Source organism: Monomorium pharaonis, chromosome 2 (assembly GCF_013373865.1).
Source record: "Monomorium pharaonis isolate MP-MQ-018 chromosome 2, ASM1337386v2, whole genome shotgun sequence".
Lineage (NCBI taxonomy): Eukaryota > Metazoa > Arthropoda > Insecta > Hymenoptera > Formicidae > Monomorium > Monomorium pharaonis.
Window position 1 is genome coordinate 5,633,384 of NC_050468.1, and position 14,796 is coordinate 5,648,179.

The 14,796-nt window shown below is 31.2% G+C and overlaps 1 protein-coding gene and 1 long non-coding RNA gene across 2 annotated transcripts in view; one reads left to right on the plus strand and one right to left on the minus strand.

Annotated features, from left to right (window-relative positions):
• Positions 1-7,650, plus strand: part of LOC118644587 — a 21,932-nt gene extending 14,282 nt beyond the window's left edge. The window contains exon 2 of the long non-coding RNA XR_004962358.1: positions 6,966-7,650. This is a non-coding gene — a long non-coding RNA (uncharacterized LOC118644587). The remainder of the gene's footprint in view (positions 1-6,965) is intronic.
• Positions 1-14,143, minus strand: part of LOC105838365 (polycomb group protein Psc) — a 20,495-nt gene extending 6,352 nt beyond the window's left edge. The window contains exons 1-3 of the mRNA XM_012683885.3: positions 13,789-14,143; positions 3,069-3,209; positions 1,949-2,523 (exon numbers count right to left, since the gene is read on the minus strand). Coding sequence (XP_012539339.1) covers positions 1,949-2,523; positions 3,069-3,186 — 693 coding nt within the window. The 5' untranslated portion in view covers positions 3,187-3,209; positions 13,789-14,143. The remainder of the gene's footprint in view (positions 1-1,948; positions 2,524-3,068; positions 3,210-13,788) is intronic.
• Between the last annotated feature and the right edge of the window lie 653 nt (positions 14,144-14,796).

Genomic DNA, 14,796 nt, shown 5'->3' on the forward strand with positions numbered 1-14,796 from the left:
ACATCATGTAAATATATCGTGTAAGTATATAATGAATTTATACTTGTTTAACATTTGATGAATAACAAAAATTAATGTATCGTGTGCGGAATTCTTTACGAAATTTAGGCATTGTATAGAGTAAACGAACCTATTTCGGAACAGATTTTAAAAAATTGCTGTATTTTTTATATAAAAAAACTTGTTATATACTAATTAAAGGGTCAGTCATCTTTTGTCTACTAACTAAACATAGGTTAATATTCAAGAAAAGATTTTGTTTTGAAATAGCAAAAATCAATTCATTACATTTCTTCTTCACCAATACCTATTATATATTATAAATTCAGAATAGCTGAGTTCTACTCTCTGGTTCATATATGTGAGCAATATATTAAACTATTATATATGACAGCCAACAATATTGTAATATAAATAAGATTTCTTCTAGTCTTTTTAAGATTATATAAAAATTAGAAATGTTGCAAATTAGGTTCAAGCATCTATTTCGAAACGAAACTTATGATGCAAAACTGAGCAGTAGAAAATTTAAATTTACACATAGATATGAAATTAAATAAAAAATCTTAAACTGATAAAATTTAAAAAAGTGTTGAACAAATACAAAAAGCTATTTCGATTACATTTGGGACTACGTTGAAAGAATAAAATTATTTAATTTTTTTAAAAACATTTTTGGTAACAATTTTGTTAATAAAAGAAATTTTATATTTATAATTTAAGAGATTATAGATAATTATAGATAGAAAATATTGATATTAATAATTATAGAAAATTATTTTAATTTTATTCCTTATTTTTTACATATATAAAAAATAAAATAAATAAATTTTGATAATTTATAATTGGAATCAATGTATAAACTAAAAAAGAAATGTTGAATTATTTATTTTATTAATTTATTTTATCAAGCGTAAACTCAAACCACAGAGTTCGCCAAAAGCTGAGTCAATAGTTATGATTGCCTGTTTTTAGATATATTCATATTGCATTTTGTAATAGCACAATTCCACACTATAACTAAATAACTATCTTTCTTGAAATTTTAGCTTTTATTTAAGCCAAAAACGTCAGGAAATCAAAGAGTAATATAAGAAAAATATTGAATTATTGTACTTACCGTAACTCACCTCGCTCAGAGGCTTGGTGCCATGATACACAATATCAAAAATATATTATTGTCGAATGTTTTCTGTATCTACTTACTACTTTTTTTTCATTGTAAAATTCATTTATAATGTTTTTTCTTATCAACATTAAAATTTTACATTATGTAAAGTCTGACACAAGATTAATAAAATGGTCCGCCGTAAGTGCTATTCCGAAATAGGTTTGTTTATCCTTGTAAAGATATTATTAAAGATACTAGATACTATTTTTAACTGTTTTAATTAGTTTATATAAGTAAATTATGTAAATAAATCAGTTTGCACATTATTTATTGTTTTTCAAATTTAAGCTGTATATTCTATATTATATTTTTCAAAAACACATTTTTTCACATAATTTAGTTTTTATTAATATTAAAGTTAAAAGATGATAGAAGTTAAATTTCAATTTTGGAGATCATGTGTGTGTGATTGTCCATTCATATTAAACATTAGAGTTAATGTATGTTTCTCAAGAGTTATATATAAATTAGAAATGTTAATATCGGATGCATTTATCGGAGTAATGTTATTTTAAAAACTTATATTTTATATTACCTGTTTTTATCTTATTCCTCTCAAACTGACTCAATATTAATTCTTATAATTTTGAATATTAAGCAATAGAAAATTTTTTCTATGTAATAATCTATCTGTTATATCTTAAAAAAAGGAAAAAAAACAAAAATTGTTAAAGCAGATTAATTCGAATACTTCAAGATTAATATAAATTAGATTATGAAATTTATAAAAATAATCGATCAGCCGTAATATACGTCAAGACGGACTATTGAACTCACCTTTTTCCACTGAAATATGCAAGCAAGATCCAAAAGTGTCCAAGAAGGATTTAGCGGACACATGCTTTCCTTATCAGGGTATTGTGTTTCATCTTTTCGGTACATAATTTCTATCCTATTATTGACACCGTTAATGGTCGCGTTAGCCTCTTCCCACCCTCTCTTTAGCATCAACAGTCTCGCCAAATGTCGTACTGTCACGGCGGCTGGACATTTGAGATATCTCGTCCTTTCGTCAGTGTCCATCTTGTCCCCCGTCAACATCTCGTTCTTCGATAAGTCATGTCTTTTCTTTGGCATCTGTTCTTCCTCTAGCTCTCGCAAGCTCAAACTGACGAGATCCTCCAAGGTGAGTTCGAGGGCGCCTACAGGCGTTGCCAATGGCGGGCATTGTGGATTTACTAGACGAAAGTGGCATCTACGTTCGAGTTCCGACCGGAAGAGACCAGGTACCGCGAGGTATATCAGTCGCTGAAGCCGTGTATCTGGCAGAAGCGGCGGTGACGCTGCGACGTTACACACAGGACACGCACGGGCGCCATTACTTAGACGTCGAACGATACAGCCTCTGCAAACTGACAACCCGCACCCACGACGTGAAAACAGCAACCATAATGTCTCAAAATCACATTCAGATAGCACGTATTTCTAAAAGATGTCCAAAAAATACCTTAAAGACGTCTTTTAAATTGCGTGCTATTTGGATGTGTTTCGAAATACGATTTGAATCTAATATTGTAATATTTAGCAAAGGTAACAATGATTGAAAAAAAACTCTAATTTCCTGAGATTTGGAAAGAATGTTAAGAACATAACTTGTGTATATTTACAGGATTTTTATTCAGAATGAATTCATTTTAATATTATTTGTAATCCAGACAGCATCATATTTAAAAGAGAAACATTTGGCATCTTAAAGAACGACTTAAATATGTCTTTTCTTTCTTAAGATCATTGATCTTAAAAATTTTAAGAATAATAATCCTGAAGGAAAATTCTTTTTGCCATATATTTGTTTCTTATCCATTAAGTAGAATTATGCCCTTAACTACTATATTTTTTTACAATAGCATGTTTAATTAACGCAAGCAATGATAATCATGCAGGGAAAAATACTAACAGGAGTGCAGACATTCCACAAGAGTCGTAGCGTCTATGAGGTATCCTCTGCACAGGGGACACACGATATGTTCGTTCAAGTCTTTGACCAATGGCTTTTCCCTCTCCTTTGCTTCCATGTTGTTAACTTGTGCTGAAACAGCTGTGCCATTGATTGTGATATTAAATATCTGTTAAATATCTATTGAGTTAATGTGATTGTATGTGATTGTGGCATAAGAATTGCACGTATGCTATCTCTGCCAAAGATTCAGATTCAAATTTATCCAGAACAATTTATCAAACGTTTAATTGATCTCTCGAAAGGCAATGGCAAACTATCGAGAATATCTTTGCTAATATAATCACTATGGAGCATACATTAACTTTCGATGGAGTTAGTAGCCTATAAAGAAAATTAAATGATTAAAGCAAAATTAAACCTACGAATTCGATTGATTAAGAAGTATTTAATTTTAAAAAACAGGCTCTATGCTTATTATCACATGAGAAAGAATTAATTTATTGCAAACAACTAATACAACTACGAACTATTATTAACACATGTTAAATAATTATTTTTGTGTATGTAAATGTCAAAATTTATAACATTTAAAAAAATTTAACGAAAAAAATAAAAAGATTTATTCATTAAATTAAATGTTCAACAATAAATTGCCAATTTGACAATCTAATCTATTCCTCTATTTTTACAATAAAATATTATAAACAATCAACAAAAATCTATATTATTTTCGTTGCATTTATACTTAATATTTTTAAGCGACTTTTTAAAATTATGTTCTCAATTAGATTTTGCGAAAGGTTATTTTTATGATGTAAAAATACGGTCATACAAACGGCATATGTACATTTGTGCAAATAAACATCTACAAATAGTACAAGAAATATAAAAAAAGAAATATACTTCTAATTTATTATTAGATGTTTGTTAGATGTGTTTCTAAATGTATATGTATTTGCCATTAATGCGTTTATCACATAAATGGTATTTTTTAGTATGTCTATGTATCTCATAAATAATTTTTTATTGTCATTGACTGCAGGTATTCTCTTTGATAGAGAGTGTAGATATATTCAGGTTTATTACACAATTAGTGTGATCTTTCTTGAGTGTACATGACGGCTAAAGTCGCACAAAATTATTTATTGTATCCTTTAGATATTATTAAGATTGTTCAAAAAATGCATTTTAAGGAATTTTTTAATCAAGGATTTCGAATTTCTAGTCAAAATTTCAAAATTCACTAAATCGAAAATGACGGCTTTAAAACATTAGAATTACTAGACAGAAAAAGATCTGGAAAGATTGAAGGTGGCTAACTATCTATTCAAAAGATGTTAAATGTGAGAAGAAATGTCGTTAGTTTATTCAGTTGTGTGTGTGTATATTTTGTATATTGAATATTCTGTTAAAGGATTATACTTCTTGTATACAGATCGTTAATTAATCTTGAAATAGAAATGATCGTTTACTTCTTAGTGTTAACTTGTGACTAACAGATTTTGAATATTTTTTTTCTGAATAAAAAAAATTGAATATTATAACATTTTTAACATATTTTAATTTTTTTAAATCTGCATTTAATACAAAAGATGTGTAACAAAAAATCGGATTTATTTTACAAAACTATATTGCACTTAAAATGTTACTTAAAAATTGATGATTCTGATATTGCATTTGTAATTAATAATTTTAAGAACTATGATACAGATTCAAAAAAAGTTATATATATATATATACATATATAGACATTATTGAGTATTTTGTGAATTTTTCCACTATATTGGATTAAACCTTAAAACTATAATATAATGTAAATAATATATTGAAATTATTATATTATTAAACAAAGATGCAAAAATGTATTTGTCTCGCATTTTGATAAATTATTCGCCATATTAAGATCGCCGTTTTAAAATTTTGACATTAAATTCGTATTTAGCAATCTTATAAACCTTTGTGTATAAATTATGATAAAAATCGATCAATGCCCAGAACCATTTGCATTTTGGAGCTCGACACTGAAAAGGCTAAAAGTAGAGACAGTAGGAAACAGGTACAGACTTATATGACAAAGTATCATATACTGCGATAGTAATAGAGAGTGTACCAGCGTTCTCTCTTATGCATGCACGAAAAGAGAGAGAAGATGGTACACTCTCTATTACTGTCGCAGTCCGATTATTCGCCCAGGACATGTTTTTAGCGATATGCTCCGTCTATTATGTCTATGGAAACAATATCGCTGCCGGGAAAAAATATCCCATTGATAATCAGACGTATCTTATGCCGGCTGTTTATCTCTTTTATTTTTGAGAGCTAAGTGATATGATTATTCTAATTATAAGAAATATTAAAAATCAAAAACTCCCACCTTCCCACAAAAATAATTAAAAGAGAGAGAGAGAGAGAGAGAGAAAGAGTGAGGTGTTTCAATTTTGAAATGGCACAAAAATGTTTCGTTCTAATGTTAAGTCAATAGCGCACACTAAAGAAACTTAACCAATAAGACGTAAATAAGAAAATAAATATGTTTGATTTACTACTGCTTTCGTTACTGTTTCTTGATCTCGACTGAGCCGATTTCCTAACTGCTTACATTTTCTATACTACTAGCATTATTACTTTCTACTTTACTTCAACTCTATATGACTTTGTTATCAGTTTAGAAGCTATTTAAATTTAACATGTCTGCATATTTCATATCAAAATTATATTCATGCGTGATGAAAACTATTCTTAACTTCTTTGCTCATTCATTCATTTTCATTATATATTGATAGTCTTCAGGATTAAAATAGACTTCACACATCAGCAATAAAAATCTGTAGGATGTACTGAAATTATCGCGCATGTACGAAATATATAGTATGGTTATAAAGATTCAATTCATTAAAAAAAACCATTATGATCGGTAAATTTGTACTATTTAATTTCCAATATATATCTTTTTTATACAACGATTTGCGCGGTCCTTCAGCTTCTTCATAGCATGTGAAAACTCGAGAACTGTAATAGCATTCAACTTTTTCGTTACATTGCTTTGAATCACTATAATGTTGTCAAATCGGTTACCTTTACGGTTTAATTTTAATTTTAAAATAAAAAATAGTGCTGAAAACTTCTATTGAAGTTAAATTTGGCAAGTATGGTGGATGATACAGTACAGTAATGTTTTTAGAAGCGAAAAAGCTACACAATTACTATGTTGAGAAGCCGCATGGTCACGCAAAAGGAATTAATCACCACTTGATACATTTCCGGTTGTTTGGGGCTAATTCGGGTAACTCCCAATTTTCATAACTTTTTTCGGACCTGATGGATAAATAATTGTTTTCCGTTTCTATAAGGATAAAAATTTTTGTGGTACGACAATTAACTTAAGTTCCGTTTCTGCAGCAAAAATGGTCTATTCTTAACATCTTCCTTTCTAATATAGTTTAAAAATATTGGTCTTTATTTTTCTTTAAGCAGAATGAAAACCAAATATACATAAGGAGAGATTTAACATCTAAAGAGATTTGATAATTCAATAAAAAATGGTGTCTAAATTGTCAGCTCATTGAACAAGTTCTTTGTTACTTCTCTGTAAATAAAGATGCAAAAGTTTCCTTCGGTACAGCAGTAAAAGTATGTTCCATCTTACGTTAACTATACATTGTTAAAAAATATAAATAAATTTGATTTCACAGAATCTTGCTGTATTAACAAATTTGCTGTGCTATCGTAACAACTATAATTAGTAACAATTATAATTAGTTATAAAATCATTAATTTTATTCAGTTATAAAACTTTGCTATTTTACATAGAAAACTGGCTGTCCGTATATTATACGGCTTCTACTGAATCAGAAAAGTTTTTAATTATTTCTTTTTATGGATTCTTAATTTCAGGGCAAGCTAGTGCAGTGTAAAGATGCCATTACATGATAAGCGTCGAGTGTCGAGCTGATACATAAAAAATTACTGTGCAGGTGTCCAAACTTGTAGATTCCCTTCTTGACGCAAACGGTAAGTAAAGGAAATTACATTCTGATATACACTAAATTTTCTAATGTGTAATACTGAAAATGTATAAAAGATACGTTAACTATAGATTTTCAGTATTATTTTATATTCAGTAAATATTGGAATACGAGCTCAATAAAATTATTAAATGTTGTAAATATTTTGACACTCAACATGCACTTGCTGCTTTCATATAAAGCACCTAGATTGCTTTGACGCTGATGAGGTGAACATCGTTAGCGATAAGATGCATAGTAATCAGTAGCACAGACCGCTGCCGATGCATCCATGTATAATATGCGTAATAATGTACACTTCCGCATACGTTCACGGTACGTTTCTATTATAGCGTCATAGGAACACTGATATATCCGTTTGCTCGTCAATAATTTAACAAGTAATATTCGACATCATTTTGACAAGCAGTTTTCATGTGCATTGGCGCACAATTCAGACGTGCATGCGAAACATATATAGATAAATGTTCCTCTAGAAAAATCTTAAAAAAAAGGTGCTGATATATATAATAAAGTCAAGACTTTAAGGTTTATTAAAGAGGATGCTTCTTCTACTCTTTTTCTTCTTTTTTTCTCCATTTTTGTCGCGATTTTAAAAACCAGCGTTATACTTTTGTGTCGATAAAGACAAATCTGATGATTCGGCGATATAATATAAATGTGTGTCGCTGTATAGTATTGTGAATTTTATTGGTGCCATCCGTTTGTGCCTACTTATCGGTGAGAAGAATAGAACTAGGGGCCTTATAGCATACAAAAAAAAGAATATAGACTAGAAAATAATAATCATAATCGCACGGAGAGAATTTTCTTTTAAAATTTACCCTCAAAATATGGTAATTGTGATATAATGTGTGACCTCGAGGAATTTTACTATACTTTTTAGTCAATTTTGCTATACTTTTAGTAAATTTTACTAAAAAGTATAATAAAATTACTTGAGGTCACACATTATCCCACAATTATCAAATTTTGAGGGTAAATTTTAAGAGAAAATTCTCTTTGTGCGACATATCCTATTGTCTCAACTGTATTCTTCTCGACATATCCTATTCTCAAGAAACACTCGCGAACAATTGTGATTGGTTAACTTGCTTTTCTTCTCTATATCTGTTTTAGAGATTTAAAATAAAAGTACCACTGAATTTTTTTAATCTTCTGACATTTATAAAATTGAATTGCTGAATTAAAAAAAAACAAAAAATAATGAAAATTTACTGGGTTTTTTGAACATATAAAAAGTTTTTCAATATTAATTAATAGAATTGATAAGTACAAATAGAGTTATTTTTCATAATATTTAAAAAATTATAATAAAAATATTAAAAAACTATCGAATTGAACAATAATATTAGATTACGAAACGATAATGAAAGTGTTAACAAACAATGGTTAATTATAAATAAAGAAAAGTTATGTAACTGTATCTATAATGCCTGCTTACATATCGACTTCAAAGTGCATTTATAATTATCTTAAATATAGTTAATCTATATAGTTATTTTCCCTTTGAACTATATAACTATAGTTCACAATTTTTAACAGGATAACTATAGTTAAAAAGATTTTAAAAAGGATATTTTAAAAATTAATTTTATTTCTTGATTATTTTATCTTTATTTCTTATATTTTGACATTTTCACACATAAAATTCTGATTGTATTTTTTATTTCTTTTTATTATGTATTTTTTTATCCCCATAAAAGCATTGTCGCTTGATATAACAAATAATCCCTGCCGTGCACCTTTTATATAAATTCGAGAAGAGTTCGAAAGCAGTTTGGAAGCCAGGATATCAAATGCTTTAAAAGCAATTTTAGTGAAATAATAAGACGCTGTATACTGAATGCTCATCGTGATAATGGGCCATGATAAATGAATAAACATTTGAAAATGAAAGTCAACCATTGACATCATCACTTGCATTCTACATTAAATGTGTAAATTCGTGCGAATGCAACTCCGGTCTGTGAATGATCTGCCAAAATTGAACATACCAGGAAGAGTGAACATCTTACCAGTTTTCTTCGTTCTTTTTTCAGAGAGAGGGGAGGGAGGGAGAGAGAGAGAGAGAGAGAGAGAGAGAGAGAGAGAGAGAGAGAGAACAGAAAAAAAAAGAAAGAGAAAGTAGATGTCAAGTGCAAAAAAAATGTTTCTCGTATGTTGTGATTCACTAAAAATCGAGTTACATGTCACCAACATGTCGTGTAGCATAAACAAACTTGTGAGTTAAACTAATTGGGGTTAATCTTCAAGATCTCGATATTGCATATTGCAAAAAAATTGATTTGCTCAAATATGCATTTCTATTTTTTGGAGCGAATCAAAAAAAACAAAGATTAACTGATTGAAAAATTCTACAAACTTTCCGTTCTATTATGTATTCTTATCTAACGAGGAGAGAGCGCTTGAGCCGAGAAACGGATTGAAACGATACTTATTTCTATAATAATCCTTAACTAAAAGTAAAACATATGGTGCATTCGGTTGGATGTACCAGTGCGCACTAGTGCGCACTGAGTGCGCCCTCATTTAGTGCAGTTTAGTTTTTCCCATTCTGAATACAAGCTAACAGAATACGAAACACTAAACGAGAGCACACTGGTGCAACCGAATTCGCCAATAGTAAAGTGCTAATACTCACCTTTCAGCAGTTTTTGAGAAAAAACAGGTCGAAAAATTTGCGAACGGATAGTGTACTATCGGGGGTACAGGTTCTTACAGATCGATTCACAATATGCCAGCGCAGCGTAGCACAACAGCTAAGGCAGTGAACTACCGAACCTGAGTTCGATTCCCATCGGCGATATTTTTATTTTTTTTACTGTTTTAGCTTTGTAAATAAATGTAAAATTTAAATAAAAGCATTAATAATAAAAACCTGTATTGTTTTAATATATTTCATAAATCATGTTTGCACAAAATGAAAAAAATGAAGAGAAGTGTTAGCCGTGAAAGAATTATTGAACATTAATTCTTATATGATAATAAGCATGAAAAGGTTCACTCGAAACAAACTGACAATGATGATAATGATAATGAATAACACATTTAATATATTATATAATTTTTTATATATTTGATATCTTATATTCATTTATTAAATAATGTGTTTTATTACTTCGACTTCGATATTTTGATGTAATAATAAGTATAGAAATATTTGTTACAAATATTTCTATACTTATTATGCTCACAAGACTAAAAAAGTAACAAAAAATTCAAAATGTCGCTAATTAAGAATCAAACTTGAGCCGGCAGCTCGCTGTCTCAGATACTATGCTATATTGTTGCAAATTTATTCATAAATCATAAGAATACAGATATACCCGCTCGTTTCTTTGGGCGGAGGGGGCAGGGTTTTCTCGAAAATGGCTAAAAGGTGAGTACTATCTTTTACTATGATCTATTATTAATCAACAACTATTATAGGAATAAGTGTCGTAGTGTAATGAGATTTGATAAAGTACACCATGATTTAAAAATTTTGGATTAATTTTGTGAAAATCGCACATTTTTGTTATCACGCTGCCAAGCTGTAATCGGTGCCAAAGGTTTTGCTACAAAGTACTAAAGTTGTACAATATAAATTATGGATTTATTGTTTATTTTTAAAGCGTTTGTATGTATTTGTTATAATGCAATCAAAATTTATTATTTTAGAAATTTCAAATAAATTAATGAAAAGTTATTTCTTCAATAAGGTATACTTGCCATCAAAATATATTATGATATGGTAGAGATCCGTGCACTTTAAAACAAGTTATGCTTAAAAAACCTAAAGGTGATATAATTTTGGCCGGTACTGTATATTATTGAGAAAAAAAATTTTGTTAAATTTAGTAAATGTATTTATTAAAATTGGATTTACTTAATTAAAATAAATAATGTTTAAGATTTTTTTCTTTCTTACAATAAATTAAAGCATTAAAATTAAGAAATAATTTCTTGTTACAAAATTTATTTAAATCTAATTTTGGTTTATTATATTACAATACAATATTTCTTCAAATATAGTAAGTAATTTTTTTAAATACAGAATCTAGTCTCTTAATTAAAAAAAACCGTAATAAATATTTCTTTAAATTTACTTTTCCAAAGTTATAAGAACAATAGGTAGGTTACATACAAGAAGTAAATAATTCTTAAAAATAATTTATTAAGTTGAAGAAAAATTAACTTAAATAAAATAATTGATAAAAATAAAAAGAATTCCTTATTTATAGTAAACAGATTTTTAAAATTTATCATGCATTATACAACGGGCCTTCACGCGCAAATGGTTAACTTTATTATCCACCGTGAGGTGGCGAGGGTTCTTGTGGTTTCTCGTGAACAAGATACGCTTATGAATGAATAAAAGGAGTTTACCGAGAGCACGCAAACAAATAGAACTGCAATTAACACGTAGATTAAATGATGTGTGACTAGTGTCAATTTAGTAAATGATGTGTTTGCATACAACTGTAACCTGACACAAGGGTAATAAAAAATATGGTATGCAACATGGGCGCAAATGCCTCTTGTACTCGTGCTGAACGCACTCGTGCACAAAAGGCCGACTTTATTTTTGTTACATAATATATTATTTTGTTACATATGCGTGGAAAGTCAATTTCCCATGGAACAGTTTTCTCACATAAATAATTTATTATTACACTGTTTTTATTCTCTTAATAGATAGCATAAATCGTGCAGCAATACTTTTCTGCATTATTTATCTGCGCGCTTATTTCGTTTTTGTACATTTATTGGGCTCCGTTATTACATTCGCAGGCGCGCCATCTCGTGAGATGCATACAGTAACGTATACAAATTCTCATAACAGAATTATCGATACTTTCGCGAAACAAATCTAACTTAACCTAACCTAACCTTGTCAATTCGTGTCAAAGACATTAGATTGCGTCATATCAAGATTACATGAAAAAAGTTGATATGTAGTGATAAGATTAGTGTCAATAATTAAATCAAAAATAAATGCAAACAACTCGAATATTTTTATAATATCCGAAATTGTGAAAGATTACAAAAAATCCTTTATCACAAAAATTGAAAGAAAAATATTTGAATATGTACAACAAAGTTAAATATTATTAAATAGAAGTTTTTTATTTATTAAAAACCGGTTAAAAACTTTTCTTTATTTATCAGGAGTTCCGCTGCCCACAAACCTCCCTGAATCCGCTCTCGTCACCACCACTTTCTACACACTTGTAACAAAAAATAGTTTATGCAACTCGTGCGGATCAGCTATTGCCCGTTCATGCAACGCGAATGCACTTTCCGCACTCGCGGGAAATAACCGACTTTCCAAACTTGTTGCACAATGTACTATCTAAAATATATTTTAATAGTGATCGATAAAAAATCAACATCTTAATTTTACATGTGCGTCACAATTATTTTCTACAGCTTTTTTATTTATAAATATATTTTATAAATACATCAAGTCTTCTTTCATACTCGAAAAGAAGAGCAAGAAATTGTATGGTATAAAAGTGATAAAAGTACATATTTACATATACGCATATTCATAATATATATTCAAAATTACTGTGTCAATATTATGCAGATATATCGAATGACGAGACCATACAAGAAAATGAATAATGTCTCCTGTAGTATAAGAATAGTATGTCCTGTAGTATAGAATAAATTTTTTACATGTCACATTTGATGATAAATTGCAAGATAAATTTGCAGGACAATAAATTGAATTTGAATACATAATAAAGCGGAGTATATAAGAGATTAGACAATCTTCCTTTTAAAAAATAATATTTATGCATTTTGAAAAACTACGGCTACAAGATACAAATAGCCTCGTAAAATAAAGTTGTTCTAAGATAGAAATAAAATAATTTAATTTGTGCATAATTATAATTATGTTTTAAACTAGTAATAGTATTATATTTATTTGGTTATGGCAAAGAGGGCAAATTATTAAAAATTGCGATTGGATGTTCTGAAAAATCAGTTCAACGTTTCATTAAACGTGAATATCGGATAAAAAAAGGTAAAAAATACATCGTTGATATTGGAATGGCTATTCATTTACAATAATTTCCGTTTTCTAATAAAATTTTCTAAAATTAAAACGTTGGCATGTAAGCCGGTAATTACAATTGTTTATTTTAATATAGAAAATGAGCAAAATACCATGTTTTAATTCCTATCAGTTTTGCATCCTTGCAACGCATTGGTAAATTAACATAATAATCATGGAAGATATATTTCCGCATTTCCATATAATTCTTTTTCATATAATTTTTTACTCCGAAAATTACCATGGACCCAATGGATTAATGCACACAATTACACGCATTTAAAAGCGTCTTATTACTTATAAAGATCCAAAAGTGACATAGGTTCTAAGTCGTAGTATGTCCTGTTAGGTAGGAGGTAATCTATGCCTTTTATTCAGGCATAGATAACTATGACTTCCTATTACTGTTGCTGAGTAGCGCATTACAGCACCACTATACGGCAAGTACACCAAAGCACTGCACGTCGCATATACCGAATTGGAACCGTGCGATGTGTTACTCCGATTCATGCACGCACTTTCTGTAGAGAAAGAGAGAGAAAGACAGAGAGAGAGAAAGAGAGAGAGAGAAAGAGAAAGAGAGAGAGAGAGAGAGAGAGAGAGAGAGAGAACATATAAAGCAGCAGTAGTAGCCGCAGCTTACCAGCAGCGTGGCAGAGGTAATCGTTGTCGTCGTCGTCGTCGCCGTTCCCGGCGGTAGAACGTAGCGGTGGACGTGGCAGCGACGGTGCGACGGCGGTGGTGATGGTGGCGGCGGCGGCGGCGGCGGCGGTGGTGGCACCAGTGGTAGCCGCGACCGCGACGAGGAGGTGGCAACGCTGCTCCGTCCGTTGACGTGCAACGGCGCCTCGGCCTCGGCCCCGGCCCCGGCCCCGGCTCCGGTTCCGGCCCCGGCACCGAGGCGTCCGATAGAGCTCGTCGCTCGTAGTCGTCGCTCCCAGCGTCGGCTCTCCTTTCCGTATGCAATGTAGGCGAGCGCGAATCGTCGTGAATTTCGCGGCTCAGAATGAATAAGCGACGCGCGGTAATAGCAGCCACGTAACATCACGGCTCCGCATTAACCGACATGACGCAACGACCGTAATGCATGCGTGTCACACACCAATCGTCGTATCGTTGCTTGTCACTGATCGACGGCATCAACGCGCGCCCGGCGCGCCTTCGTCTTGTTCCGATCACCGTCGCGTCCCGCTATGCCGCGCGTTCCTTTTCGCCACTCTCGATTCGCTGTCCTCGTCCTCTAGTCACCGACCGTCAATCGACCGGCACGAGCCAAACGAGCGCGCGCGCGCGCTCTTGCGACTCCATTTCCCCTCTCGGCTTTCCCACTCTGCCTGCTCCCTCCATCTCCCCTTACCCTGTACGTGACTTTCGCGCGACCGAAGCGTCACGAGGTAACGTTGCTGCGACTATTCCTATGATGGACTCGTTAATACGAATAATATGGCATTATTGATGATCATTGGAAGAAACAAAGAAAGCCAAAAAGAGAGAGGAGGTATATGAGACAGTTGCGCGGATAATACATGACAGTCGCCGCGATATTTTGATACTCGTACAATTAAGAGAATGATACCGATCGTACAGAAAGAGAAGCCTTGTATCGACCCCGCCTAAACCCCGCCTCGCTACGACGGAATCAGACGAACTA